Source organism: Pteropus medius, unplaced genomic scaffold (genome assembly GCF_902729225.1).
Source record: "Pteropus medius unplaced genomic scaffold, Ma_sr-lr_union100, whole genome shotgun sequence".
Taxonomy (NCBI): domain Eukaryota; kingdom Metazoa; phylum Chordata; class Mammalia; order Chiroptera; family Pteropodidae; genus Pteropus; species Pteropus medius.
Genome location: NW_024342466.1, coordinates 4,568,427 through 4,594,479, shown reverse-complemented (window position 1 = coordinate 4,594,479; position 26,053 = coordinate 4,568,427). Strand labels below are relative to the sequence as shown.

Below are 26,053 nucleotides of genomic sequence, written 5' to 3'. Positions count from 1 at the left end.
ACTATGCTTGTGCAGGTGGCTGCACAGCCACCAGAGAGCCCGAGGTTTGCAAAGAATGTTTCTTCAGCACCTCGCTGAGCGTGGCAGACGTCTGCCAGACCAGAAGATTCAGAGGCCATAGGCATCTGTCTGGAAGGTAATGATTTCTGTTTATTTGAAAAGTGTGGGACTTGGGTGGTCTTGCTGACCGTTGCCAAGCGTCTCAAGCTTCAAACTGCCCAGTCTTGGCAGCTTATCGCCTCAGTTGCTCAGGCTAAGCCCCCCGAGTCGCCTCTCGTCCTGCATCTGGGCAGATGCAGCTGGCTCTCCCTTCGGATCGGCTCCAGAATCTGGCCTTTTCCCTGCCTCTAGCCACCCAGGCCACCTTCCTCCATCACCAGGTGCTTCCTGCAGCTGCGGCCACTCTGCTCAGCCAGAGACCTCAGCTCCGCTCAGGCCTGTCCAGGGCTCCGTCTGCTCAGAGGCAAGGCTCTCCTGGGCCGTCCTCCCCAGCTACAGTGGCTGCCGGTTCCTCCCAGCACGGGCCACTCTTCTCCAGAGTGGCTGCGGGGCCCCTGTCCCCTCCCGGGTCTCTGCACACTCCTCAGGAAGGCCGTCCTTGCCAGTCTTAAGATCTCGAAATGCCCGGCCTACCCCGCCTCCTGTTCTGGCTCACACCTAATGTACATTAAATTACGCATCTTTTCCTTATATCTCTGTGTTCTGCGTGCCTTCCCTCACTGAGTGGCAGTGCCACGGTGGCGGGCCGCAGCCTTTGTCTCTATCGGCTTCTCTTTGCGGGCTGCCGTTGCCCCCCAGAGGTACGTCTGCGGGAAGAGACAGCGGATCCAGGGCCAAGGGCCACAAGCCACTCCCAGGCGGCAGCAGGCTCTCCCGAGTCCAGGGCCCTTATTTCTTACCTGCATCAAAGGCTGTAACTGGGATCCTGGTCGCGTTTTCTTCTGTTGTCTGGTTAGGAAAGTTTTACCAGTCGATGCTCCACTGTCGCCATCAACACTCCGAACGAACCATCGGCCGGCCATCCCAGGCCGAGAGGCGGGGCTCGCTGGGAGAGGAGCGGCCTCCCCGGCCTCCCCTCCGCCGCTGTCTGGCCCTGCGCCGCCCAGACGCGCGAGTCCCTGATGTCGCCCACTGCGCATGCTCACTGGGCCCGGGGCTGCATCACGCGCCGCCTGCCACCCGCCGGCCGCCCCCTGGGTGCCCACTTGCCTCAGCCGCCTCCAGAGCCCCTTTGACTCCCTTCCTCCTGGTGTTATTCTCCCCGGCTGCTCGCAGTTGCCGTCGGAGGCTGTGCAGTTCCAGGGCCTGTCCCTCCCTGCGTCTTCTGCGCGGGGCGGGCCGGCGGGAGCCACGCAGGTCGTCAGCCCTGACACAGAGCGGGCCCCTCGGCTTTGCCCTGCGTGCGAGCCTCCCGCGCCGCCAGCCGCGTGCGGGGTGCGGGGTGCGCCTCTCCTCTGCTTCCCCGCTGTTCGGGGTTAAGCGCCGATGGGCGTGGGCGTGGCTGGCAAAGAGTCCGGACATCCGGGACTCAGACCTGTTCCCGCGCCCTCCCGCCAACCCCTCAGCACCCCCGACACAGCTTTTCCTTTTGTGGATAAGGACACTTGACACGGTTGACAGGAGCGTCACCTGAGCCCCGCGTGTCCCTAACCAGTCTTCAGCCCCCGACGGCTTGGACGCCTGGCAGAATGAGAGGCCTGCGGTCCTGTGGCTGGATCCCTCCAGCTGACACCTCTCGATTCGAGGCCTGGGTGTCGTCCCTCACACTTCAGTGACAGTGGCTTTCTTGGGGAGTGAGAGAGAAACGTCCACTGGGTGCTGCAAGGCTGGTGTGGGGTCTGGAAGCCAAGGTCACGGTGGAATGGCACCCACAGAGTGTGCTGTCACCATGTTCCTGCGCTGAAACCCTCCGTCGCCCGTCCCGTGTTTTCCTTCTGCCCGTACCTCCGTCACCAGATCCTCGGGCCAGGGCGCTCTGGTCCAGCATGGGAGCTGGCACTGCCGCCGTCCCCGGCCGCGGGAGGCCCTCCGTCTCCCACTTGTAGAGCGCGTCCCGCAACATGGCATTTGCTGATTGTTTGGCCTTTTCTCCGTCCTGACAAGCGGCAGGTTCACGAAGGTCCTGCGGATTAGCTGTAATGACCAGGGATCTGCCGACAGTGCTCAGTCAGGAGGGGACTAGGGGACACGGAGCCACTGACTGTCTCTCCTTTCGCCCCCAGAACCCCCCAAGATGAGCCCAGTGGTGGAGCCGCTGTCCTGGATGCTGGGCACCTGGCTGTCAGACCCGCCGGGAGCCGGCACCTTCCCGACGCTGCAGCCCTTCCAGTACCTGGAGGAGGTGCACATCTCGCACGTGGGCCAGCCCGTGCTCAACTTCTCGTAAGTCCGCCCGCGTCTCGCGAGAACGTGGGCTGATGGACAGCCCGCGCAGTGGGGGGTGTTTCCGAAAGGCGCGCTCTTCCCCGCACCCCTATCCGCGACGCGCAGTGAACGGGTGACCTGGGCTTGCTTGTTCTCCGCATGTGACCGTGCCAGACTGACAAGGCCTCGGGGTGTCACCTCAGATGTAAAAATGGGTGCACATGCGCAGCGAAACCCCTTGTGGGGCGCTGCGTCCGCGTGCGAGTCAGGCTCCCGTGTCACCGCGGGCAGGAGGCCCGTCGGGGTCTCGGAAGCTGCTAGTGCTGTGTCCCTCGGATCCCCGCTGGTCGGCCAGCGGGGTCCTTTGCGGTCCCGCGGCTGTGCCCCACCCCATGCATGCTGCTTTCGTAGAGGCAGATGGTTAAGTAGCGCGCCCCCCCGCCCAGAGGTGGCTGAGAACATCTTGCTTTTTAATTACAGAAGTAACATTTCTTAAGATTTAAGCAAGAAGTATGTAAAGTCAAAGGTAGAACTCCATCCCTTCCCCAGTCTGTACTGTACGATTAACAATTATATATTAAGAATCTTATTAAATTAACTTGATACTATTTGTATAATATCTAGCAACTTCGGAAAAATTGAGATCTCATTGTTTTAAAAAATATTATCTCATACCTTTTTGTATTTTTTGCTGAATGGATGAGGGCAAAGTAATATTCTGCACATATCCCAAAAGGTACATATAACACAAAGTAACCCACAGAATTAAGCGATCTTTTAAAGCTACGCGTTACAACCCATTAGAGAATTTTGTGACTAGCATTAAAAGAAAAAATTAAATAGAGTAGAAGACGAATATTTTGGTAAATACAGGTAGGTAATGGTCTAAACTGCGTTTCTCGTTAGGGTTATGGTGGAGCGGGCGTGGGCCCACCTGTGCACGCTGTAGGGTCCTAGGCAGCGCCTGGTGCTGGTCAGGTTGTGTCAGCTTTAAGTCGAGGGTCACGCCCTCAGCGCAGCACCTCTTACCACCGTGAATTCGCAGTCTCGAGGCAGTGGACAAGAAGCTGTGTCCTTACTGTTCCACATATGAAACGATTGTGCTCGAAGGCAAGATGATAGCTCCCAAGGGGGCAGGCAGGTGTCGGATAGGATTTTACCTGTTGGAGCTGAAGACTTTAGTGTGTGAGGTGTGGGGGCCAAAAGGGCCCAGGGGAAGGGGACCCTGAGTTACATAGAGCAAGTTGCTGCCCTCGAGGTGCCGAGCACAGTGGAGAGGGCTGAGCCAGGTGCCAGGGCATGCTTTCATGCTGGAGGTGGGGGTCTGGAGGCACCTGGCGGCCCCGCCCACACACGCCGGAGCACCCCCCGTGGTGTCCTTTGTCCAGCTGCTTCCACGTGAGTGAGCAGGCGGTGCCTTGTTCTCGTGCGGCCCCTGCGCTCACACTCTGGTGCCCTCCAGGTTCAACGCCTTCCACCCGGACACGCGGAAGCCGATGCACAGGGAATGCGGCTTCATCCGCCTGGAGCCGGACACCAACAAGGTGGCCTTCGTCAGTGCGCAGAACACAGGTACCCTCGCCAGCCGGCACGGTGGCCCCTGCTGTCAGTCACGCTGGTGTCCCTGCTTGCGGACGCTTTTGTGGGGGACAGCTGGGACACAGATATGATCCTGTGAAGCATGCTGGGTCCTGTCTGCAGTCTCTGGGGGTCCCCAGGAGGCGGGGCTGCGGGGATGGCTCTAGAGAACTGGCTGGTTTTCTTTCCGCCCCAGTTCCTGCAGTAACCGCGGACCACCGGCTTCCACCCCCGTGGCGCAGGGCTTCGGTGGGGTTGGGGCTCTGGGGAGAGAGCTAGGGAGGCTCACTGTCCTGCGAAAGCTCTCCCATCTGAAAGTCTGCTTTGTCCCCAGAGGGAAGCCATCCTAAAATAGGTCACGAATTAGAAAGTATTCAAAACCCACCTGTGACTTGACCTGCTCACTGGCCCAGATGAGGCTCGCTCCCTGGAAGCAGGTGGAGTCAGGCCTGGACTGGAGCTGCCCAGAGCGGTGTTGGGCCGGAAGTCAGGGGCCAGCCAGAGGGGTGTCCATTCCTCTGGCCTGTGCCCCTCCCTCCGATCCCAGGGGTCCCATTTGGTGGGGAGAGATTGGAGTCAGGGCTCCCCTGCAGAGGGTGGCCTTCTGTAGGTCACCTGCCCCGCCTGTAAGTGGCGTCGTGTCTCCTCCCTCTTGACGGCAGGGGGTTGGTTGCAGGCAAGGAGGCCGCGTTGCCTCGATGGCTGCAGAGCTCAGATCTGCTGAGTCCTTGGTTACGAAGACGGTGGGAGCCGGGGCCGCCAGGAACCCGAGGGCAGGCTGTTGTGGACTGGTGTCGCTCCCTTGCAGGCATCGTGGAGGTGGAGGAGGGCGAGGTGAATGGGCAGGAGCTGTGCATCGCGTCGCACTCTATCGCCAGGATCTCCTTCGCCAAGGAGCCGCACGTGGAACAGGTGAGCCGTCCGTCCGTCCAGCCACCCCTCTCACGCGATGCTGCGTGCTGTGCTTTTCGTCATAGGCGGGATTGCGCCTCGTTCCCTGACTGATCCCTCTGTCTTGGAGCGCTGTCCAGCCCCATGGCCGCCGTTCCCCCTCACTTCCCACACGCGCCAGGGTCGGGAGGCACCGCGGTTTAGTCACCCGGTGCTTGGCTGGCGGCAGTGAGGTTCTCAGCTTTGTCGTCTTTCTGTCGCCAGCGTCCTCGTGCATTTATACTGTCCACTTCCGCACACACATCCACATCTATTGGATAAGTTTCTCCCAGCCGAATTGCTGGATCAGAGGATAGGCACATTTAAAATTTTGGTAGATGACTCTTAAATTGCTTTTCTTAACGATTGCATCCCCACCAGCTTTGCATGGGAAAGCCTGGCTCCCTACGCCCTCACCAACGAGGAGTGTTTTTAGACTTCCTGATGCTTTTGAACCTGGTAAATAAAAGATGGTATCTCATTCATGTTTTAAATTTAACATAGTGAGAAGGAGCATCCTCCATGCTCGGTGGCCGTTCCTATTTCTCGTTCTGTGTACTTAGTGTTCAAAGTCATTCTGTGTACTTAGTGTTCAAAGTCATTCTGTGGGCTTTCGTTTTCTTACTGATTTATGGGAGCTTTTTATATACTGTGGATATTCATTTATTGTCTGCTGTGTATGTGACAAATAGTTCCCCATTCGGTGGCTTATGTTAGCTTGGTTTGTCATGTGTTCTACAGGTTGTAAGCTTTTCGGTAGCTGCCTCTGGGGTCTTTTCCTTTGTAGTGTATGGATTTGGGCCTAGCTCAAGGGTTTTTCTGCTCCAAAATGATCAAATTATTCTTCCATTGTTCTTGGACTCCTGCAGCTTTCCTTTTCACATTCAGCCCTTTTCACAGCCTCTCTGAGGTTTGTTTTCACATGATGCCATATACAGTTCTGACTTTCTCCGATGGGTGACCAAGTGACCCCACAGGTTCGAAAGGTGTCAGTCTTAAGCCACAACCCCAGAAATACGGGGAAGGGCTCTGTTTCTGTTGGCCTTTTTATTTTTTCCATAGTAATTTAAAATCATCTAATAATTTAAGATTATCATAGCTGTATGTTAAATTTAATATCTAAGGAAAGGTCTCAGTATCTTTTCTTCTGAATTATCTTGGTTACTTAAGCATCTCCTTTTCTAGAGGAGCTGCCGAATTAGCTTGTCCAGGTTCATAAACCAACAGCAGGTGGGCGGGCACATGAATCACGTGGCGAGAACAGCGGCGTCTCCGGGTAGCGGTGCGCGGCAGCATGGCGGGGGGTGGCGGTGACCTCAGGTCTTGTTTGGTGTATTTGAAAGATACCAAAGTTTGTTCCTTTATGACTTTAGTCATGTAAGTCTTGGACGCTTCATGGTAGGGTGAAGACTTGAATGCTGTGTAGTTTTTTGTTGCTATATAAATAGAACGTTGTTTCCATTTTAACTTCTAATTGGTTGTTGATGGTTGTGGGGAAGCTTCTGGTTTCTGTGTGTTTCTGTTGACCCAAGCCATGTTTGTCACTTTCTGACCCCTGGGTCTTGAGCGCGGCACTGACCGGGCAGCAGGGTGAGCGTGTGTCACGCTGAGCCGTGACTGCAGGGAGGTGCTGTGGTGTCTCGGCCCTTGAGAGGCGCTGCTGCAGGCCCGTGGCTGTAGACGGCCGTTGCCAGGTCAAGGACATCCTGTGTCTGGTATGCTAAGAACTGTATTCAGGAGAGGGTTTTGAGTTTCATCAAATGCCTTTGCAGCCTCTTTGGGGAGGATTCTGTGTTTTTTCCACTTGAAGCTGTTGGGTCAGTGAATTATATTAATAACTTTGAGTCATGTTGCTTTTTGAAGATCACGTGTACTAGTTATGATGTATTAAGTAATTTTTTGAGATCTCATTGTCTATTTTGGTATCAGTTGTTCATACAGTGAGCTGGGCCTCCAGGAATGAGGGGCGACCCCTGGGAAGGCGTCTGGGCCACGCACCGGGGAGCAGAGGGGCCCAGACCCGGATGGTGCTTTTGCGTCTGTCTTGTTTATCTCGAGGTTCCTACTTTGTTTTGTTTGCAGATACACATTTCCCAGGAAAAGTGCCAGTTTCGTGGGGATGTTCGAAGTTTTGGAGGAAAGCAACACACACGGCTTTCTGCCACCCGTTGCCTCTGTATTTTTGTGTCTTCTCCTTTTCTCATACTCACCGGAGGCTGCCTATTTTATCATTGTTTTGTTTGGATTTTGTTTACTTTTACTAGGGAACTAACTTTACATTTTACTAATGAAACAAAAAAGTGCCTCTTCTGCAGAAGGAGGGAGGGAGTAGGCAGAAGTGAGGCCCGTGGGGTGGGACGGAGGGGCAGGCTCAGCTCTGCCAAGTGTCCTGCCTGACCAAAGGTGGATGCCCATGCCCAGTCACCTTCCCCCCCAGGTGACCTTCCCCTCTGGGGTGACCTTCAGCGCCTCGGGTGAGTGCAGTCGCAGTCCTAGTCTGTCAGTGACTGGCTGATCACTGAGCAGAGCCCTCCAGGCCCGTCCATGCTGTGGCGATGGTGGCCTTCCTCCTTAAGGCTGAGCCCTGTTCCCTCGTGTGCGGACCGCGTATGCTTATCCACTCATCTCCTGGTGGACACGCAGGGTGCTCCCTGTCTTAGCTGCCGTGAACGCGGGTGCACATATCTGCTCCAGTTCAACCGGTCTGTGCCCAGAGGTGGGGTTGCTGGGTCACATGGTCATCCTGTGTTTAATGTTTTAAGGAACCGCTCACTGTTTTCCGCTTCCACTGCCCCATTTCATCCCCGCCAGTGCCCAGGGCTCCCACCTTGTCTGCATCCTGTCAACACTTGCTGTTTTCTGCTTTTCGATAGTAACCATCCTAATGGGTGACGTGGTGTCTCATTGTAGTTTTGACTTGCGTTTCCCTGATGATCGGTGACACTGAGCATCTTTTCATGGGCTTGTTGACCATTCGGGTATCTTTGGAGAAATGTCTATTCAGGTCTTTTGTCCATTTTTGAATGGGGTTGTTTGGGTTTTTGCTGATGAGTTGTAGAGTTCTTTATATGTTATAGACATTAATTCTAATATCAGATATGATTGGTGAATATTTTCTTCTGTGGGTTGCCTCTTTACTCTTTGGAAAATGCCTTTTGGCATACAAATTTTTTAAATATTATGGAGGCCACAATTTGTTTATTTTTTGTTGATGTTGGCTGTGTGTTTGGTGTTAATGCTAAGAAACTATCGCCAGATCCAGTGGCATGAAGCTTTCGCCCATGTTTTCTTCTAAGATTTTAAGTCGATTCATTTTGCACCGTTGTTTTGCGGACACGGTTGGGCGAGGGCCCCGCTTCGTTTTTTTGCGCGTGGACGTCCAGCTTTCCTGGCACCGTCGGCTGAGAAGACCGCCCTTTCCCACCGACCCCGCGCGGCGCTGCCGCCCGTGCGCGGCTGGCCTCTGGGCTCTCCGTGCTGCGCCACGCCGCCCTGATCACCGTCGCCATGAGGGAATTTCGAATCAGGAGCGAGTGTCCTCCAGCCTCAGTCTTTTTCCATTTGGGTGATTTATATTGACCTGTTTTCAAATTGACTGTCTCCTCTCTCCCGTTAGCCGTTAAGCCACGAGGCGAGGCATTCCGTCTGTGTTCTCATGATGCCCTTCTTCCCAGTTTGCTTCCTGGTATTTGTCTCCACTGCCACCGCGTGGCCCCGGTTCCTTCTCGGCCGTCAGGAGGCAGCGGCGGGTTTGGCTACAGTCCTGAGCTGTCTGCACAGCTTTCAAACTGGTTCTGCTCACGGGACCTGCCAGGGAAGTGAGCTCCTTCACCCAGCTCAGGAACGGTGTTTAATGGCCAAGACGTGGACATACCCTGCATGTCCGTCAGTGGATGAGGGGATGACGCAGATGTGGTACACGCACGCACATGTGCACGCACGCACGCATGCACGCACACCCTTTATGTCCGTCAGTGGACGAGTGGATGAAGCAGAGGTGGTACACGCACATACACACACGTGACACACATCTGCACGCACACACACACACCCCCTTCATGTCCATCAGTGGATGAGGGGATGAAGCAGATGTGGTACACGAGTGCACACACATGCATGCACACACAGCCTGCATGTCCATCAGTGGATGAAGCAGATGTACACATGCACACATGTGCACGCACACAAACGCACGCATGCATGCACGCCCTGCACGTCCGTCATTGGATGAGTGGATGAAGCAGATGAAGCACGCAAACACACGTGCACACACACGCACGAGTATCAGCCATAATTCAGAATGAAGTCCTGCCATTTGCCGCGATATCGATAAACTTGAGGACTAAGTGAAATAAGTCAGACAGAAAGACAGCGCTGCAGGATCCCATTGGTAAGTGGAGATAAAACCTAGAGCCTCACGGAGCAGAGAGCAGAACGGCGGCGGCTGTGGTGGGAGAGGCGGGGGCCGCTGGTCAGAGACCCAAACTGCCGCTTAGAAGCTGGGCGACTCTGGCGTCGGCCGCACAGCGTGGCGTCTGCCCGGGAGCCGATCTCAGGCCTCACGCGCACACGGGGACGGCGGCCGCGCGAGGTGTCGGGTGGTAGCTCACCTGCCACAGTCATTCCGCCACGTACGCGTGTATGAGGTCGTCACACTGCACAGCTGAGACCTGCATCGTGACGTCTCAGTAAAGCCGCGGAGAAGGGGGGACGCCCTTGCAGCGCGTGGTGCACGTGGCAGTCCTGTGGTGACTGGCAGCCCGTCCGCGAGCTATGACAAGGGCCTGCAGAGCCTGGCAGGCCTTGGACAGCACGCCGATGGCGTGGGACCGGGCTCAGCCCTCCGTCCCGCTGCGGCGTCCGTGCCCGTGCGGGAGGCACACGAGCCCCTGCGGCTTCTCGAGCCCTTCGCTTTAAGGCCTGAGCGAGGGTCGGCGCTCTCCCGTCTCCCGACCTTCCATTCGGCTCCTGTTCCCTACTGAACGAAACGCAGGAACGAGGGAAAATGTTGGAAAAGCATCAGGACACCAGGAGGTTCTCACCCCGCTCGCACCCACGGTCGCATTGCTCTTGGGTGCGTGTGGCCCGGGAAGAGCGGGCGTGCCTGGCCAGGGGACACGTGTCCCCATCAGGGCCCGCGCTGCCTGCTGGTGGCGCCATTCACTTGGGGTCGAGCCCCGTAGCATGAGGAAACGCGTCGGCGTGCTGTGCGCCGTCCCTGCGGCCAGCGTGGGGCAGTGGCCGTCCTGGGCCGGGGCTGCTCACTGTGAGCTCCCGGCCTGGGCGCTGGTCAGCGGCGCAGAGGGAACATCAGGCTCGTGACTGGCTGGCAGCCACGTGGCCGGTGGTCCTAGGAATAGAGGTGAGCAGGGGGTCCCAGCCCTGGCTGTTCATCGGCGTCACCTGGGCCCACCGCAGAGATGCCAGCGGCCTCTGCCTGGGGTGCCACGGGTGCCCTGCAGGCCTGCTCCTCACCTGTCCTCCATCCCTGGGGTCCCAGTGGGGCTGTAGGAGTGTCTCAGAGATAAGGGCCGCTTAACAGCAAGGCCAGCCCGGGCTCCCGAACTCGGAGCTGGATCTGAAGGACCAGGCGCCCACAGTCTCGACTTGTCTTCCCCGTCACCTCCCACGTTCGCCATGTCCCAGAGAGCCACCCACTCTCCCTCAGCAGTGTCGGGCAGGCCACAGCCACTCCCCAGCCCCGGCCAGCACAGTGTTTTAAACACTGCTCATCCCACCGAGGGGTCGTCAGAAATTCTCTGCTCGTATTTTGCTGGTCGCACCGCAAGCAAATCGGCTGCCTCCCGTCCTGTTCCCGCACTGTAACGTGCGGTGAATCTGGCTTCTGTGGGGATGCAGACTCTGACCCGGTGGGTCTGGGTGGTCCCCCACCCCCAAAAAAGGTGGACTCTTCCTGGGGCTTCAGACCGGCCTCTGCCCAAGAGTGCAGCCCCCACCGCGGGGCTGCCTGGGACGCGGGCCCCCGTGCAGCCTGAGCCAGCTCTGCCAGGGCGACACTTGCTCCCAGCCCCGCTATGCAGGACCGAGGACCAGCCTGTGGCAGCCTCGGGATGACCACAAGGCCGTTCTTAGTGACCTCCCTCACTGGGCTGCTAGTTGTCACCGGAGGCCCTGGGCCCCGGGAGAGGTCTCCTGAGCCTGTGCGACGCCGCCCACCTGCCTCAGCTCTACGCCTCACAAACTGTTCTGCCGTGAAGAGGGAAAGTAGCACAAGAAATTCCATCCAAGGGGCCACGAAGCCCACAGGACCTCACAGGTGACTCTTGGGAGCCTGTGCACTGGTGCTGCCATCGTGAAGCCACCGTCATCCCCGAGGTGGGCTGGCAGCCCCCGGAGGCCACGCTCCGTGGGTGGGAGATGCTGGCCTGAGTGGACACCCAGGCGGCCGGCACAGGGCAGCCCCTTACCCTGCTTTTCCCACACGCTGCCCTTCCTGGGGCCCGGGGAGAGGTCGCCCAGCGTCAGCTACGGTGTCTCCTCCCAGGCCTGTCCCCCTGTCTCTTGCTCACCTGCTTCGTGCTACCACGTTGCTTATTCCAGAGCAAGATGCGGTGTTCACAAATTCGGCACAAAGAGACGGCGCTGAGGCCGAAGGAGAGGCCACATTTGGGTTGTTGTGCAGTGACATGGGTGTGAGCCACGTGGCGTGTGAGCTCACGCCAGCAGTGAGCACACTGAGATGGCAGGTGTAGAGCCTCGCTGGGTCTCCGCCTCACTCCCTTCTGTCTGGGACCGAGCCTGCGGCTTCGGATGCCTGAAAACGGACTCTTTAAAATCTGGCTCTTCCTCTGCCAGAGGGTTGGGCAGTTATAAAGGAGGTGCACGTTTTGTCCACCACGGAGCCCCCAGCACGTTCCGGGACACTGGGAGGGGCGGTCCCCGGGCGTCTTGGCAGCCACCCTGCTTGCACGCCATTCGCAGGTGTCCCAGGCGGTGAGGGAGTTCCCACTGGGGTCGCCGGCTGCAGGTGTTCTTGTCGGAAGCAGCCGCAGTAACTTGTTGGGATGAGTGGGTGGTTCCAGAAGCCCGGCAATGAGTCACAGGAACAGCCCCAGCCTCAGGGCGGCCGCAGAGTGAACGAGCCTCGGCAGGTGACAGGCAGGTGACAGGAGGCCGGAAGGTCAGCTCTTGTCTGATGGGCGGGACCAAGTCACGTGCTCCTCTTCATCTGTTGGTCTGGGGACGGCTGAGGGGCTGGGAAAGGTGCTGGTGAGGGGTCAGGACACCTGGACCTTGGCACGCCCGTAGCTCTGCGGCCAAGTGTGTCACCCACTCCCTCTGCAGGAACACTCAGCCGGACCTCAGCCATTTGCTGTGTCTTTGGAAGATAAAACTCAGGTGCTTTGTATTCATTTTGTTCTGCTCAGATTACCCGAAAATTCAGGCTGAATTCTGAAGGCAAACTTGAACAGACAGTCTCCATGGCGACCACTACCCAGCCCATGACTCAGCATCTTCACATCACCTATAAGAAGGTGACCCCATGACTCAGCGGAGCTTCGTCCTGGCCAAGGGTGCCCTGTCGTGACACGCGGTTTCTCAGACGCCGCAGCAGGTGTGGGTGTGGCCACAGGTCTCGCAGGTTTGAAGGCGTCACCTGTGATCCTGTGACTCGTAGAAAAACCAAATAAAAGGCTTTTATTTTTATGGCTGAGTATTTTGAGTGCCATCACGTGTTTAGACTGTGTCTCTTCCTCTGCTGGTGACTGCTTTCCAGAGCCTTTCCGCAAAAATTAGGACGTGTGTGTGTGTCTGTCTGTGAGTCTGTCTCTCTTCCTACAGTTTTGAAAAGGTCTGAAGTATTTGTAAATCTTAAGGAGAATGGTCAGTCATAAGCTGAAGACAAAGACAGAACAGACTCTTTTGTCACTTTCCACAAGCTGGAGCGGCCTCAGCACCACGTCCCAAGGCAGGGGGCCCCCGCAGTCAGCGTCACGAAAGAGGTGTGATTTTGTTACTCGGTGATAGTGTTAGTTTCATTTCTTTCTTGTTGGGCGTGAGACTTTCCGGGCACACACAACCCCGGGTAGCTGCCCCCAGCTCTCCCCACACCAGTGGTCCGTCTGGTCTGCCTCCTTCTGTTTGCTGGAGTGGTTTTAAGCACATTGCAGACATAGTGTCATTTGCCCCTAAATGCTTCGATATGCATTTAAAAACAAAGTCTTTTTATTTTCTTACCACACGGGGCCTCAGAAGCCACAGCGGGATCAGAGACCTGGTGTGATGGGAGCTGGGGCTGGGGACAAACAGCTTCACTCAGGGGCTCAAAGGAGGAACCAGGGCTGGTGCCGAGCCCGCAGAGAAGCAGGGCCAGGGACCAGGAGCCAGGGGCACAGGGAGGCTGGTGCCGGGCACCCTGAGTAAACCAGGCACGAGCGTCTTGAGGCAATGTCCGTTCCAGCTGTGGACCTGTAAGACCAGACAAGTCACATGCCTCCAGATACAGTGGGGGTGGGCATGGGGGTCCCCATCCCGAAGGGAGAAGTGAAGAAGGCAGTGACGGTCCTAGCAAGGCCGAAGCCTCAAGGCTCCAGCAGCCCTCTGGCTGGGCGTCCGCCCCCGAGGCCACTGGGGTGGAGGTCCCTCCCCTGCCCGCTTTGCTGGGCACAGCCCCGCTGTCGCACAGCAGGGGCTCTACCCAGTTGCGGTCACCCTCACGGGGCGCCCTGCAGCGGCCCCACCCATGGGGAGCCAGGGTCTCCGCTGGGTGTGAGCCCAAGGCTCCCGGCTACGCGTCCTTCATGTATACGCACAGGTGGCAGGGCCCCTGTGGCTTCTGCTTTCTGCAGGCCGGCGAAAATGGCACCTCAAGGACACAGGTGGCCTGTGCCCTCTAGACGGAGTGGCCCAGGAGCGCAGGTGGCAGCCTTACGCTCTGGCTCGTGAGGGGAGGGCACCCGTGTCCCTGCGGTGCCTGCGGCAGCTCCCCCAGGTGGCTGACCGCTGCGGCCCTCGTCAGGTCTGCACACCTTCACGTCCCGCAGGATGGGCCCGCGGACGGGCTGGGAGCTTCGCAGATTTCAGGCCCGATTCCTTCTCCGCCCGCATTTCACTGTAAGTATTCAAGGTCAGTTAGGCTGCTCTTTTGTAGCGATTTCCTCAGCCAGGTGTCCAAGTTCGTGGCTCACAAGTCCTACCTCCCACGGGACTCTGGACACGAACACAGTTCGGCCACACACTTCGCACGTTACAGTGAAGGCCCCATTCCAGGCTCCAAGAACACGGCGCTCACTTCCACCCGAGACGCCTTCACGTCCGTTTCTACAACCTCCCGCTTGTGGCACTGGGGTGCTGAGAGCGAGCCTGCCCTCTGCCCGCCTCCTGGGACATCGGAATCGCCCACCACAGCCCATTTGGGACGATGCAGACTGTTTCTGGCATGCACTCAAAAAAAAGTCCCAACCTTGGCCCGTCCCCCCGTTGCAAAGCCACGTCCACATTTTGAGATATTACAGCAGCACCCCTACTTCTTGGTAACAATTTCTGATGTCTGCTTGGACTGATATAACAAAAATACTGTAAAATGAGTAGCTTATAAACAACAAATTTTTTTCTCACACTTGAGGCAGGAAGCCCAAGCTCAGGGCGCCAGCCAATCCAGTCCGGTGAGAGCCCACTGCCTCGTAGCCAGCGTCCCCACTGCGACCTCTCGGGCGTGGGCCGAAGGCGCTCCCTGGAGCCCTGTTACAAGGACACCAATCCTGTCGTGAGGGCAGAGCCATCACATCCTCCTCACCTCCCAAAGGCCCCGGAGGCCGGCGTCAGCCGTCTGCTGCACTGGAGCAGTACTGAAAAAAGCTGGGAGCACGAAGGGACTGTCACCCCTGCCTCCCACTCCCGCGTCCTGGTCTCCTGCCTGCTCACAGCTGGAAAGGGCACCGAGAGGGCAGCGCCCAGAGCAGAGAGACGAGAAACAAACAGCTGACCTGGTGACCTGGTCACCTTCCCCCCCCCGCACCGTGCCAGGGACTTGTTGGGAAGCGGGCCACTAGTCTTGGAGGGCGTCCCCAGCTGTGTTCGGCTCCATCTGGGTTCCTTGCAGTGTGTGGCTCGTTCCTCTGTTTCCTGTCGTCTGTGAGTGGGACAGAAAGCCTGGTGGATTCACACTTCCTGACGGGTCCCGGTTCTTCCTGGCAAGGCTCATGAGGAACCTCGCAATCTGCTTGTCTAACTTTGCTGAGGCAAAAACCAGCAGGCTCTGGTGGTGACAGCCTGGCCCTTTACTCGTCTCCACCCACCTTCCACTGGAAGGCTTTGCCCCGCGAGGGTGACAACCTGAAGCAGCTCCTCCACTGGAGTGGCAGCTTGTCACCCACTCACTTTTCACATCCAGTGCAAGGCTCTGGGGAGGCCTTCCCTCTGCCCCTGGGCTGAGTCTGGTCGTCCTGAAGTGAGCCCCACCAGAATGCTGCAGAAAGCCTCACCCCTTCCCTCTGCGAAAGAACCCTCCAAACCTGTGAGGAGCCTCAGTGAGCAGACCTCTGGGCCAAGAGGCTGAGGACACGCCTGGAAGCAAGGTCTCAGTGACAGACGATGCTCAGTTTACAGGTTTTTACACTTAGAATCAAGGGAGAAAAAGTAAGAAAGGGCACGTGAAACCCACTGGCGGGGAGAAGGCCAAGCGGGACGCCTCCGGGGGGGTGCACAGGAAAGCGGGCGCAGGGGAGCTGGCGTTGACGTCGCAGTGGACGGAGGCGGCGCGGGCAGCGAGGCAGCCACAGGGAGCCGCTAGTGGTCTGCAAGTGGACGCCGTCCGTGGCATCTGAGGCACAAGTAGGGGATGGGGCTCTGGCCTGTGACGGCGGCTTCCGCCCGGGCGTGCACCCCCGACCTGCCGGTGCAGGCACCGGCGCGTCGGCCTGTGTAGCCCCTTTTCTTCTCGCCTTCGCCGTCAGCTGTTGGAGAGGGCACCCGAGACCCTCGGGCGATGGCCGCGTGCTGAGCGGTTCGTCACGCCACCTGCTCTGCTTACGAACCAACAGCGCAGACACCCAGGGTGGTTCTGGGCGAGTGCAGCCCTTTTCTTCTCCACAGAGGCACTCGGACGGTCCCGGAGGTGGCCCGCCGGAGCCCCAGCCCCGATGGCCTCCGAGCGGCAGTGCCACAGCTGCACCCCCTGCCCGAGCAGCTTCACTGGGGGCGGGACTCCCGCCTGCGGACAGCACCGGGGCCGGGCCAGCTGCATAACCTGCCCCCGCTTGGTCTCTCCGAGCTGCCCGTAGGAGACTGCAGAGGTTGTGCCCCGCCACCCTCAACTACCCTGTCATGGGACAAACACATTGTTTAAAGAAAGAAAAGAAAACTAAGCGTCCACATTTCCGATTCAAATTTTAAGATTATAATTGTTTTGTTTTTTTACTTAAATTCTTTGATTATAGCTTTTTTTAGATGAAAATCTTGGTTCTTTGCAACGTTATTTGCTTTATTCCACAGGACACACATAATTATTTCAGAATAGTAAGTTATTAATAAGACTACAGATCGAAGTTTGACCTTTTTTACTCTTTTTACATCTCATCGAAGATACAGTTAAAATACGTTATAATTGGAATAACTGATTTCTCTAACGGCTTACGTCGCCAGCAATATACAGGCTCACTTACCCCTACAAACGGAATGTTCTCAGGTGAGCTCTGCCGTGGTGAAGCACCCTGCTTGCCGTGACCGTAACAGCTGCAGGTGCCTCTCCCCCGTGCGGTGCCCCGCTCAGCGCAGAGCCTCCCGGGGATGGCCAGCCTGCCCAGCGGGTCCCCTCACGCTGGCCTGTGTCCTTCCGGTCTTTCGCTAACCAGACAATGTCACGGTGAATGAGCTTGTTTTGCGCTTTTGCCCGAGTACCTTTGGGATGGTTTTGGGGAGCAGGACAGCCAGCCCAGGTGCGTCACCGTGGTGTCCCACGGGCCGTGTGAGGCCGCCTGCCCCGGGCGGCCGTCTGTCGTCAGATTTGGGTTTGGGCCAGTCTAATCGGTGACACGGGATCTTCAGATAGTTTGGTTTGCATTTCTCTTATTTTTTGTCTTCTTGATTTTGGGGGCTGATGAAGCTCTTTTGAATCAGAAATATGAATCTTAATATTCCTAATTTAAATTACGATTTTTACTGGGATAAAATGTTATAAAGTTCATCCTTTTAGCCATTTTCAAGTTTCAAAAGAAAAAGTGTGCACTTCGGTGTCATCTCGCATATTCACGACGTCGTGCGACCCTGACCTCTACTCCCAAACACGCCTCAACCCAGCGGAGAGACCTGGACGGTGAGCCACACGCCCCGCCCAGCCCGACGCCACTGCTCTGCCTCAAGGTGCAGGTATTTTTGAAGGCGCTGACTGTACAAACGTTTCCCCAGGACGTATCCCCCTCAGTTCCGCGGGGAGCCGGCACTCGCCTCCTGCCTCACGCTTGGCTCTTCGGTCCGCCCGGAGTGCGTCGGGCGGGCGGCGGGCCGCGGGCCGCTCGGGGCTGCTCTCCTGCGCCTGGCGCCCTGCCGACGGCCACCCACGGCCCCGTGCCCCCTCGTCCCTCTCCTCTCTGAGGGCTTCCTGGCTGTTTGTCCTTTTGTTCTCTCATGTGAACTTTATAATTAGCTTATTTAGAGCTGGGGGGGAAACGTTCTGGTCTTTTTATACGGATTCAGTTTATAAATTTGCTTATGGAGAACTGTTCTCTGAGCGTTTTCCCCTCCCAAGTCCCCACGGGCGTCTTTAGGTGACTAGTGTCCTCACACAGGGCCTCACTTTCCCTGTTTGATTTAAGCCCAGAATCGCACCCCTGTGTCTGCTGAAGTGGGGCATCTCCTCCACTGCCTTCCGACTGAATGCACTTTGAGCCCTGCTGCTTCCTGAGTGTCTCGGTGTCTGACGTCACTTTTTTATGCTGGAAATGTACCAGAGCATTTGATCCAAGCAGCGAGAGGCAGGAAGTAGGGCAGGCACGGTGGCCCTGGGCGGCGACTCTAATAGCCGCCCCTTCCTTCTCTCCACCTGCCAGGCTTCCTGCGGGCAGCCTGCTCGGTGGGGCGGGAGGGAGCAGTGTCCAGGGCCAGAGCGGGAGGTGAGCGACGGGACACGGGGGCCGGAGGACCTCCGCTGTCTGGCCCACACGGAAAGGGAAATGCTGCGGCCCTCAGGCAGCGCGTGCCTGTGCCCACACCGGGAGGGTGACCCTGCGGTGGACGGACAGGGGCCGGGCTCTGGGCCAGGGCCATGGGGGCCAGGCTGCTGGGCACCCCGCCGTCGGTTCACGGATACAGAAGGCAGTGCGGTCAGGGACGAGCTGCGGTGCCTCGGGCTTCATGTTCCATCACACTGGACGCATGGCCTCCTGTCCATCCCTGGGCACAGGGCTCAGGCAGGGCTGCCCCACTGCTGTGACCTTCTGGGCCAGGGGCTCGACCTTCGTGGGTCAGCCTGACACCCCAGCCACAGCGGCCCTGGCAGACACGGCTTAAGCCACGGCACACAACTTCCACTCTGTGGGGTCGAAGCCCCCATGGCCCCTCCAGCCTCGCCAGCCCCAAGTCACCTTCGGGATGGAGGCCTTCACACAGTCGCCCTGCACGGATGGGAGCCCAGCCTCGGTGTCCGCAGCTTCCTCCCTCGTGGGCCTGGGAGGTGCCGCTGACGTTCCGGGCTCGGGAGCAGCGGGCGCTGGGGAGAAGCCGCCGTGGGCTCCGGGGCCGGCGCTCGCACGAGCAGAGGGCCTGGGTCTGCGGAGCAGCTCGGTGGGCAGGAGGCGAGGCGGCCGGCCGCAGGCATCCGGGGCCGGGGCTGCTGTGGCGTCCGCCCGAGCCCGGCTCATCGCTCGGGCAGCAGCATGGAGACCGCCGCCTTCAGGAAGCGGCCAACGCTGCCGAGCGCGGCCACCAGCCAGTGGGCGCGGAAGCCGGGGTCGGTGCTGGCCACGCACGTGAGGATGTCGGTCTGGGCGGGGAGAGGGGCGGTGAGCGAGTGGGGGCGGCGGGCACCGCACGCCAGCCGCGGGAAAGGCGGAGGAAACGCGCGCGGCCTGGTCCGCAGACAGTGCGACGCCGCCAAGTCCCCGCGCCAGGTGCCGCCAGCCTGGGGCCCGGGGCCCCGGCGAGGACGAGCCCGGCTTCGGACCCTGCCGTCGAGGAGACCGAGCTCGAGGGAGGCCTGCGGCCATCCCCTCTCCTCCCACATGCCTGAGAAAGGAAGCCCTGCCCTGCAGCCCGGTCCTGGCCGACCCCGCCCGGGCAGGCTCTGTGGAAAGGGAGGAGGGGGTCGAGGCCCCGGGGTCTCTGTGGGGGGGGCCACAGACATGGGAGTCACCTGGGGGTAGTGCCTCCCGACCCAAGGCCACCCTCGGGTGTGACCACGACCCTGGGCTCCAACCTCAGCAGAGGGCTGAGCGCCACGCAGCCGGTGTCCCCACGCACACTGGCCCAGCACCCGTTTCGCAGAGACAGACCTCCTGTGGGAGGGGCGGCCCCCACGCCCGCGGCCCAGCAGCCCGCGACAGGTGGGCAGGTGAGGACACAGGGACAGTGGCGGGCGTGACTGGTGCCGCCGCCCATTCTGGGGGACCCTGCCCATGGCCACCACAGCCACGCAGGGCTCCGGTCAGCACCAGCTGGGCGGCCGGCGGACCTGGGCCCCACGGCCTGCACCCCGAGACCCCACTCACCCATCCGCCACGCCTCCGCAGCCAGCTCGCCAGCGTCTTGTGCACGAACTCCCCGAGGCAGTCGACGAGAGCGGGCACCACGGCGGGCTGGGCCTGCCGCACACAGTCTACGGCCAGCCCCGCGGCCACCGAGTACAGGGACACCACTTTGCCCCACGTGACGCCTGCAGAGAGAGATGGGGGCGCTGCTCAGCAGAAGGCCGCCGAAACCCCAGCCCGAGCCCAGCCCACGGGCCCCACGCAGGGGCTGAGCCTCTCTGAGCCACCCCCCGCCATGGCGCTGGCGGCCAGGGTCAGACTCGGGGTGCCAGCCCCACTCACAGCTGAAAGGGGTGCTCGGCCCACGTCCACTACGGGCCAGTCCTGCCCATGCTCACAGTGGTTCTTAGGCAGACATTTCTTGGGCCTCCATTACACACCTGCGCACCTGTGCACCTGCTCACCTGCGCCAGAGCCTGGGCCGGCCCTGCCCAGCCCCTCTGCTGGGGGTGACCACAGGACAGCAGGGTGGTTCAGCGACGGGGAGCCTGAGGGCTTGGGGTGATGACTGACTTGGAGCGAGATGCAACAAACAGAAAGCAGCTTCAGGGAGCCCCGGCCCCAGCTGGCCCGCCCCTCAACAGCCCTGCTGCCCGGTCTCCGCGTAGAGAAGCTGAGGCCGATGGAGGGACGACCGTCCCTGGGCACGGGGCTGCTGAGAGGCGCCCCCCGCAGGGAGGGGACAGGAGCCCAGGCGGGAAAGGGCGCTGCGCGCTGACGCTGTTTCCCTAACGTGCACAAGACCTTATAAAGCAACGGGAGGAAAGACTGCCGTCCCCAAGGAAACTGCGGCCTCGCGACTGAGGGACGGCGCGGGGCCCTCGGCGGCGTCTGTGACGGGACACGCCCTGTCCCCCCAGCGACGGTGACGACCGGCCTCTGCACGGGCGTCCTCCCCGGAGAAATGTGCGCTCAGACCCTTCGCTCGTTTTTAAATTGGGTTGTCTTCTTAGTATTATTCTGAGACTTTTCATCTTTTATGTTTTCTGATCTTTCTGGGGTAAATGAACTCTTGGCAACTTTTATCCCGGGAGAGAAAATGAGTTTTCCACTGAAGCGAAGTGAGAAGCCCAACACGCTCGTACAGCGAGGAGCAGCCTCTGGCTTCAAAGGGGCTGGACACACACAAGGCCACCACGGAGCCAGGCCCTGCAGCTTTCCAGCCGCCACTACCCTGGCCAGAGCCGGAGGCAGCAGGCCTGGCAGGGCCTGCACCCCTCAGGGGCAGCTTGGGGAAGATGGGGAGGGAGGTCCAGCCTGAGGGTGAGTGTGCCAGGCCCAGCAGCACGGGAGGGGCTGCAGGCGGGAGGGACATGGGCTGGCAAGCACCCGATGGCTGGAATGCACCAGGGGTGACGGGGAGCCCATAGGCGACAAGCAGGAGGGCACCTGCCAGGCCTGTCCCCCTGTCTGACAAGGCGGGGGTGGGGTGCTCTGTCCTGGCCCCCCTCTTCTGTCCCCTGCACACACACCCACACCACGCAGGGGCCAGGCCCCCACCTTCCTGCTCAGCCCCAACCACCCGCAGGCCAGAGCTGCCTTCTCAGAGATGAACCTTCCTTTTAAAGCCAGCCCTGGAGACAGACACAGGCGGCCACCCACGCACCAGCGTCAGCGCCGGACACAGGAGCCCGGGAAAGGCCAAGGACGGCCGTCAGCCCAGGGGCCCAAAGTGCCCTCCTTCCTTCACTGGCCCTACTTGCTGCCTCCTCCACAAGGTGCCCCCCAGGTCACCTGAGAGGGCTGCCCGCCAAGTCCCGCCCCAGGACCCCAGGTAGCACTATGCAGACAATGTGGAGAAGGCTGCTGCCCAGCAGCCCCCCGGGCCCCCGCCTGACGCCCCCCCGCAGTGACCTGCCCAGGATGGTCCGCACTGACTGCTGGTGGCCCTGGGAGAGGTCAGATTCTGCAGCCAGTGGTCCTGCATCTCCATCTGCCCCTGTCCCCACCTGCCCCCCATCCCACCTGTCCATCCCACGTTCCTGCTGCACCGGCCACACTGAGGGAGTCCCACGGGTCAGGCCCTGCTCGGCCCCGACCATCAGGCTCCCCCCTAGGAGGGAAGGCAACACAGGAGGTCGACATGCAGACACCCCAGAGGGTGGTCAGTGGGGCTGGGGGCTCAGCCTCCTCTGCGGGGGGTGGCGGGTCCCCCACGGGGCCCGGGCTGCTGCTCTCCCTCTTCCAGAGCCCGACTCTGCTGCCGTCCCCACCAGAAAGCCCCAGAAGGAAGGTGGCCCCCCCTACACTCAGATGCCGCCGGCCACTCACACTCCCCACACCAGGAGCGTGGGGCCTCTGGAGCACTGTGGCTATGGGACCCTCAGGGTCCCCTCCCCGGACAGTGCTGGGGAAACGTCTGTGGGTGCGGTGACAGAGGATGTGGGGCTGCAGCTGGGGCTTTGGTCACCTGGACGGTGGAGCCTGCCACCTGCTATGCACCAGGGACACAGGGATGAGGCAGAGTCACAGAGCGTGAGGGGCCAGAACCGGACACGAAGCCTCAGGTGGGGAGAGGGTGTCTGTGGATAACAGCGAGCCCAGCAGGGTCTCAAGGAGGGGACGTGGGGACAGGAGGGCATTTTGGGGGTGAGTCCTGCAGCCTTCCCTGAGCCTGGAATGCAGCGTGCGGACAGGAAGCAGGGAAGCTGAACTCTCGGTGAGGGCCGGGGGCGGGGGAGCCAGCAGGAGCTGTCTCCTGCTCCTAGGGAGAGTCACAGGTGCGTGTGGGCCAGCCAGGTGAGACAAGTGTCGCTGTCCTCCAGACGCGCCAGCAAGCCCCTCCGCCCGGACCCCCATCCCACGCACCCTTCTCACGACTTGCCTTCGACCCACAGAATGCAGCAGTGGCGCTGTGACTTCCAAGGCTGTCACAGAGCCTGGCAGCGCAGGGCGCTCCCTCTTGAGACCTGGTGCAGGGCCGAGCGCCAAGGGCCACGTGCAGGACACCCTGGCCCCACTCCAGCCAACAGCCAGCACCAACTGGCAGCTGACCACGCAGCCTGGCCAGGAATTCAGGTCCCTGCCAACCCAGCTAGAGCCGAGAAGAACCACACGAGGTCCTGGGCTGGCGGCCCGCCAGGCCCACCATCCTCAGAACCAAGGGAGGCACCGCAGCCCTGGCACCAACCCACAGCCCTGGGCCACGCGCGCTGGACGCCCCGGGGTGCACGCGCAGGCCCACCTGCAGAGAAGATCTGGGCCGCCACAGCCAGGAAGGCACTGGTCACCGCGGTCTCGGAATGCGGGGACACGTTCAGCTGGCGGGCCACGTTACGGTAGAGGCTGGGCCGGATCAGCTCCAGCTCGTCGCCTGCACGGCCACGCGGGCGAGTCAGAGGCGGTCCACAGCGGCCTGACCCCTGCCCCACTGCCCACGGGCCTGGGACCAGCCCACTTCTCGGTCCCTCCGCCACTGACCTGGCCTGCACCTGAGCCCCACTCGACCCTCCTATGGCCCCCGGGAACAAGGAGGCCAGTGAGGTGGGGTGGGCACCCCCAGACCTGCCTCTGCGGCCCACCCCTCCCGCTGAGCCAGCTCCCACCCCCCAGGGCCAAGCCGGCTGGGCCAGTGGGGCGGGAATCCCGGGGAGGAGCGTGGGCCATGCCTGACGGGTGACTCACGGCCACCGCGAGCTGCCCGGGCGGCAGGCAGGCTGGGCAGGCGGCCAGGGCCCGACATGGGCAGGGACTGCCCGCGCCCCACACAGATGGGCAGCCCAGCTGCAGCCTCAGACCTCAGGGGGCACCCCTCCTCAGGCCCGGCACTGCCTGGGCCCCCAGCCACGCCTGCACCAAGCACGGGGACAGCGGCCACACCGCGGGCAGGGGCTCGGCAGGGCCCTGCCTGCTGCGCGTGCTCCCTGCAGAGGCCCCGGCAGCGGGGGCCGGGAACGCCACAGCCCTCGGCTGGGTGTCCCCAGCCCAGCCTCTCCTCCAGCCGCAGCACACAGGGAGGTGCCCACTGTACGGTCCTGGCCGACGAGGGCGCCCGTGTCATCCCTGGGCCAGCTGCTCTCCATCCGATTAATTAAGGTCTGGGGCCAGAGCAGGCCTGAGGCTGGGCGGCGGGGCGATGTGGGGAGGTGGCGTGGAAATCCCCAGGGCTGGCTGGCCTGCTCCCACACAGGCCTCGGGGACTGCTGGGGACGGGCCCCGGGGGGCTGACCGCCATGGGGCCACGACCCGGCCTCTTCCTGTTTCCCACTGCCCCAGGAGGAGGGGCCGGGAGGCAGCGCCGGGCCCAAGAGCGGAAGGCAGTGCATGAGCCATGAATGCAACACCCCTGGGTCCAAGCCACTTCCCCCCTGGGCCCCCTGAGCCATCCCGCAGGGGTTATGTTATGCCCCAGGGACTGGACATGGCCAGGCTGGACTTGGAAAGGGCCTCTGAGAGGGCCACTGCTGGGCACATGGCTCGCTCCTGCTACCAGGGCCTGCAGCGTTGGGCCCTCAGGGTGGACCACGGGACTGAGGGACAGAAGCTGGCCCGGTCACATCAGCAGAGTCTGAAGCAAGGCTTTTCAGACAAACTTAAACAATGGGGACACGGGGAAGAGGTGGCCTCAAGCTCCTGCTCACAGACGAGATGGAGGCTGCGGACGGAGGCAGGACTCTCTCCTCGCCACTCCAAGGGGGTGAGGGGCTCTTGGGGGGGCCAAGGAACTATCTTCTCCAGGATCCTCTAGAAGTCGTCCCCCAGGGTCATCCCCACCACCCAGCTGGAAGAAACAGCAGCGGGCGACCACGCGGAGTCCAGGCACTCCAGGGTCCTGGCCCACGCAGCGCCACTTGCTTCCACACCTAGAGACCTGCCCATCCCGGGGGGCGAGGGGACCGACTGACTGCGGCGAGGGGTCCAGACCTCGGAGAAGGCGGAGACAGTTCCTGGGCGGTGTGGAACAAGCACCCCTAGGGGGCCAGCTCCACAGGTGGGGCTTTGGTTTCACCCGTCTTGGGCACTCAACTCCAGAGGGGCCGTAGGAGGCCCAAACCGAGAGGAAGGAGGGGCGGGGGGCAGACTTCAGCCAGTGGCTGAAGGGACCTTTTTTCCAAAACAAACATCAGGACACGTGGTCTGACAAAGGATTTTTGTGCCCAGCAGAGTATAAGGGTCACGCTGGAAGTTTAGCCACCAAAACATTATTCTTCCCGGAGCTTTCTATCCTTGATGGCCAGAGTGTCTGCGATCTGGCTGAGCAGGCCAATCTGGGCAGGTCTGTGGGGGGTCCATGGCAGTGTGCCGAGCCTGAGCGGGTAAGGACAGGATGTAGGGGAGCGGGGCAGCATCCGCCTGGGTGGGCCTGCCCTGAGCGCCTGGCTATTCTGGGCACCCCCAGGACAGCCGCCTCTCTGCCCCTGAGACCCAGGCCCAGCAGTGGAGGGTGCTGGCCAGGGCACCCCGTGGGTGGCCCAGTGCGGAGACAGCGGCACCCCGAGGCGCAGCCTGGGGGCCCCGTCCTCCAGGGCCCGCACTCACCCAGGCGCAGCAGCACCGCGCACACCTCTGCCAGGCGGCCGCCCGGGGTGGGCGCGGCGCGCTCGGGCACGCTCCAGGCCAGGCCGGCGCGCAGCAGCCGCGCGTGCACGAACTCCCGGCCGAGCGCCTTGGCCTGGGCTACCAGCTCCTTGTCGGTGGGCGAGCGGTCAAAGGCGTCCATGATCTCGGCGGCGAAGACCGAGGAGCGCCGCAGCACCTCCATGGCGGGGACGCGGGCGGGGGGTGCCGCACCTGCGGGCAGACTGCGCTCAGCCCGGCCGGGCGGGCGGAGGGGGAGGCGGGGCCCGCGGGGAGTGGGGGCGCGGGGCGCGGGGAGGGGCGCGGCCAGCTGCGCGTAGCCGTTCGCTTTTGTGCCCCGAGTCTTTAAAAACACGGAGTCGCATTCTTTTAGATTCCGGATTAACTCACAAAGATCCCCACGGCCGCCAGGGATGGGCGGGACCGCGGGGAAATGGCGACCCCCTCCGGGGCCGAGCGCGCGGGCCGAGGGGCGCGGGCCGGGGCGCAGGACCCTGGGCCGGCCCCGCACCCCGGGGCCACGACCTCCGCGCCTCGCCGTGCTCGCGCTTGCCCCCGGCCCGGCGTTCCCGTGGCGCGGCTGGCAGGGGAGGGCGCCGCGCGCGCCTTGCTCACCTCTCCCGCCGCATGTCGCGGGCGCGGAGACCGGGGAGGAGTCCTGGCTTCAGGATCTGCTCGCCGCCGTCTCCGCCGATCTCGATCCTTCCATTCAAGCTGGCGGGGACGCGCGCCCTCCCCGTCCGCGCCTGAGCCGGGCCGGAGCGCGGAGTGCACGGCGCCTCGCGCGCCCCTGGGCTCCGGCGGCGGCGTCGCGGGCGAGGGGAGCGCCGGGCGCACCGCGCGACTCTCCGCCGGCGAGAGGCGAGGCTTGGGGCTTCGCCTTCTAAGGGAAAGGCAGCCCCCGGGGCGGGGCCGCGCCGCGCCGGAGCCTCCCGCCGCCTCCCCGCTTCAGGAGGCCGGAG

At 61.2% G+C, this 26,053-nt stretch overlaps 2 protein-coding genes across 16 annotated transcripts in view; one reads left to right on the top strand and one right to left on the bottom strand.

Moving 5' to 3' along the window:
* THAP4 (THAP domain containing 4) overlaps positions 1 to 12,540 on the top strand; it is a 35,156-nt gene extending 22,616 nt beyond the window's left edge. For all 5 annotated transcript variants that reach the window (XM_039861264.1, XM_039861250.1, XM_039861254.1 and 2 more), the window contains 4 exons: positions 2,223 to 2,382; positions 3,827 to 3,936; positions 4,751 to 4,854; positions 12,261 to 12,540. In XM_039861264.1, coding sequence (XP_039717198.1) covers positions 2,223 to 2,382; positions 3,827 to 3,936; positions 4,751 to 4,854; positions 12,261 to 12,380 — 494 coding nt within the window. In that variant the 3' untranslated portion in view covers positions 12,381 to 12,540. The remainder of the gene's footprint in view (positions 1 to 2,222; positions 2,383 to 3,826; positions 3,937 to 4,750; positions 4,855 to 12,260) is intronic.
* Positions 1 to 26,053, bottom strand: part of BOK (BCL2 family apoptosis regulator BOK) — a 29,098-nt gene extending 3,045 nt beyond the window's left edge. Inside the window, exons 1-6 of one of the 11 annotated variants that reach the window (XM_039861309.1) lie at positions 25,707 to 26,017; positions 25,053 to 25,304; positions 22,759 to 22,887; positions 19,979 to 20,069; positions 19,536 to 19,699; positions 16,216 to 18,811 (exon numbers count right to left, since the gene is read on the bottom strand). In XM_039861309.1, coding sequence (XP_039717243.1) covers positions 18,336 to 18,811; positions 19,536 to 19,699; positions 19,979 to 20,069; positions 22,759 to 22,887; positions 25,053 to 25,275 — 1,083 coding nt within the window. In that variant the 5' untranslated portion in view covers positions 25,276 to 25,304; positions 25,707 to 26,017 and the 3' untranslated portion in view covers positions 16,216 to 18,335. The other 10 variants (XM_039861300.1, XM_039861292.1, XM_039861339.1 and 7 more) reach the window with 10 other exon arrangements.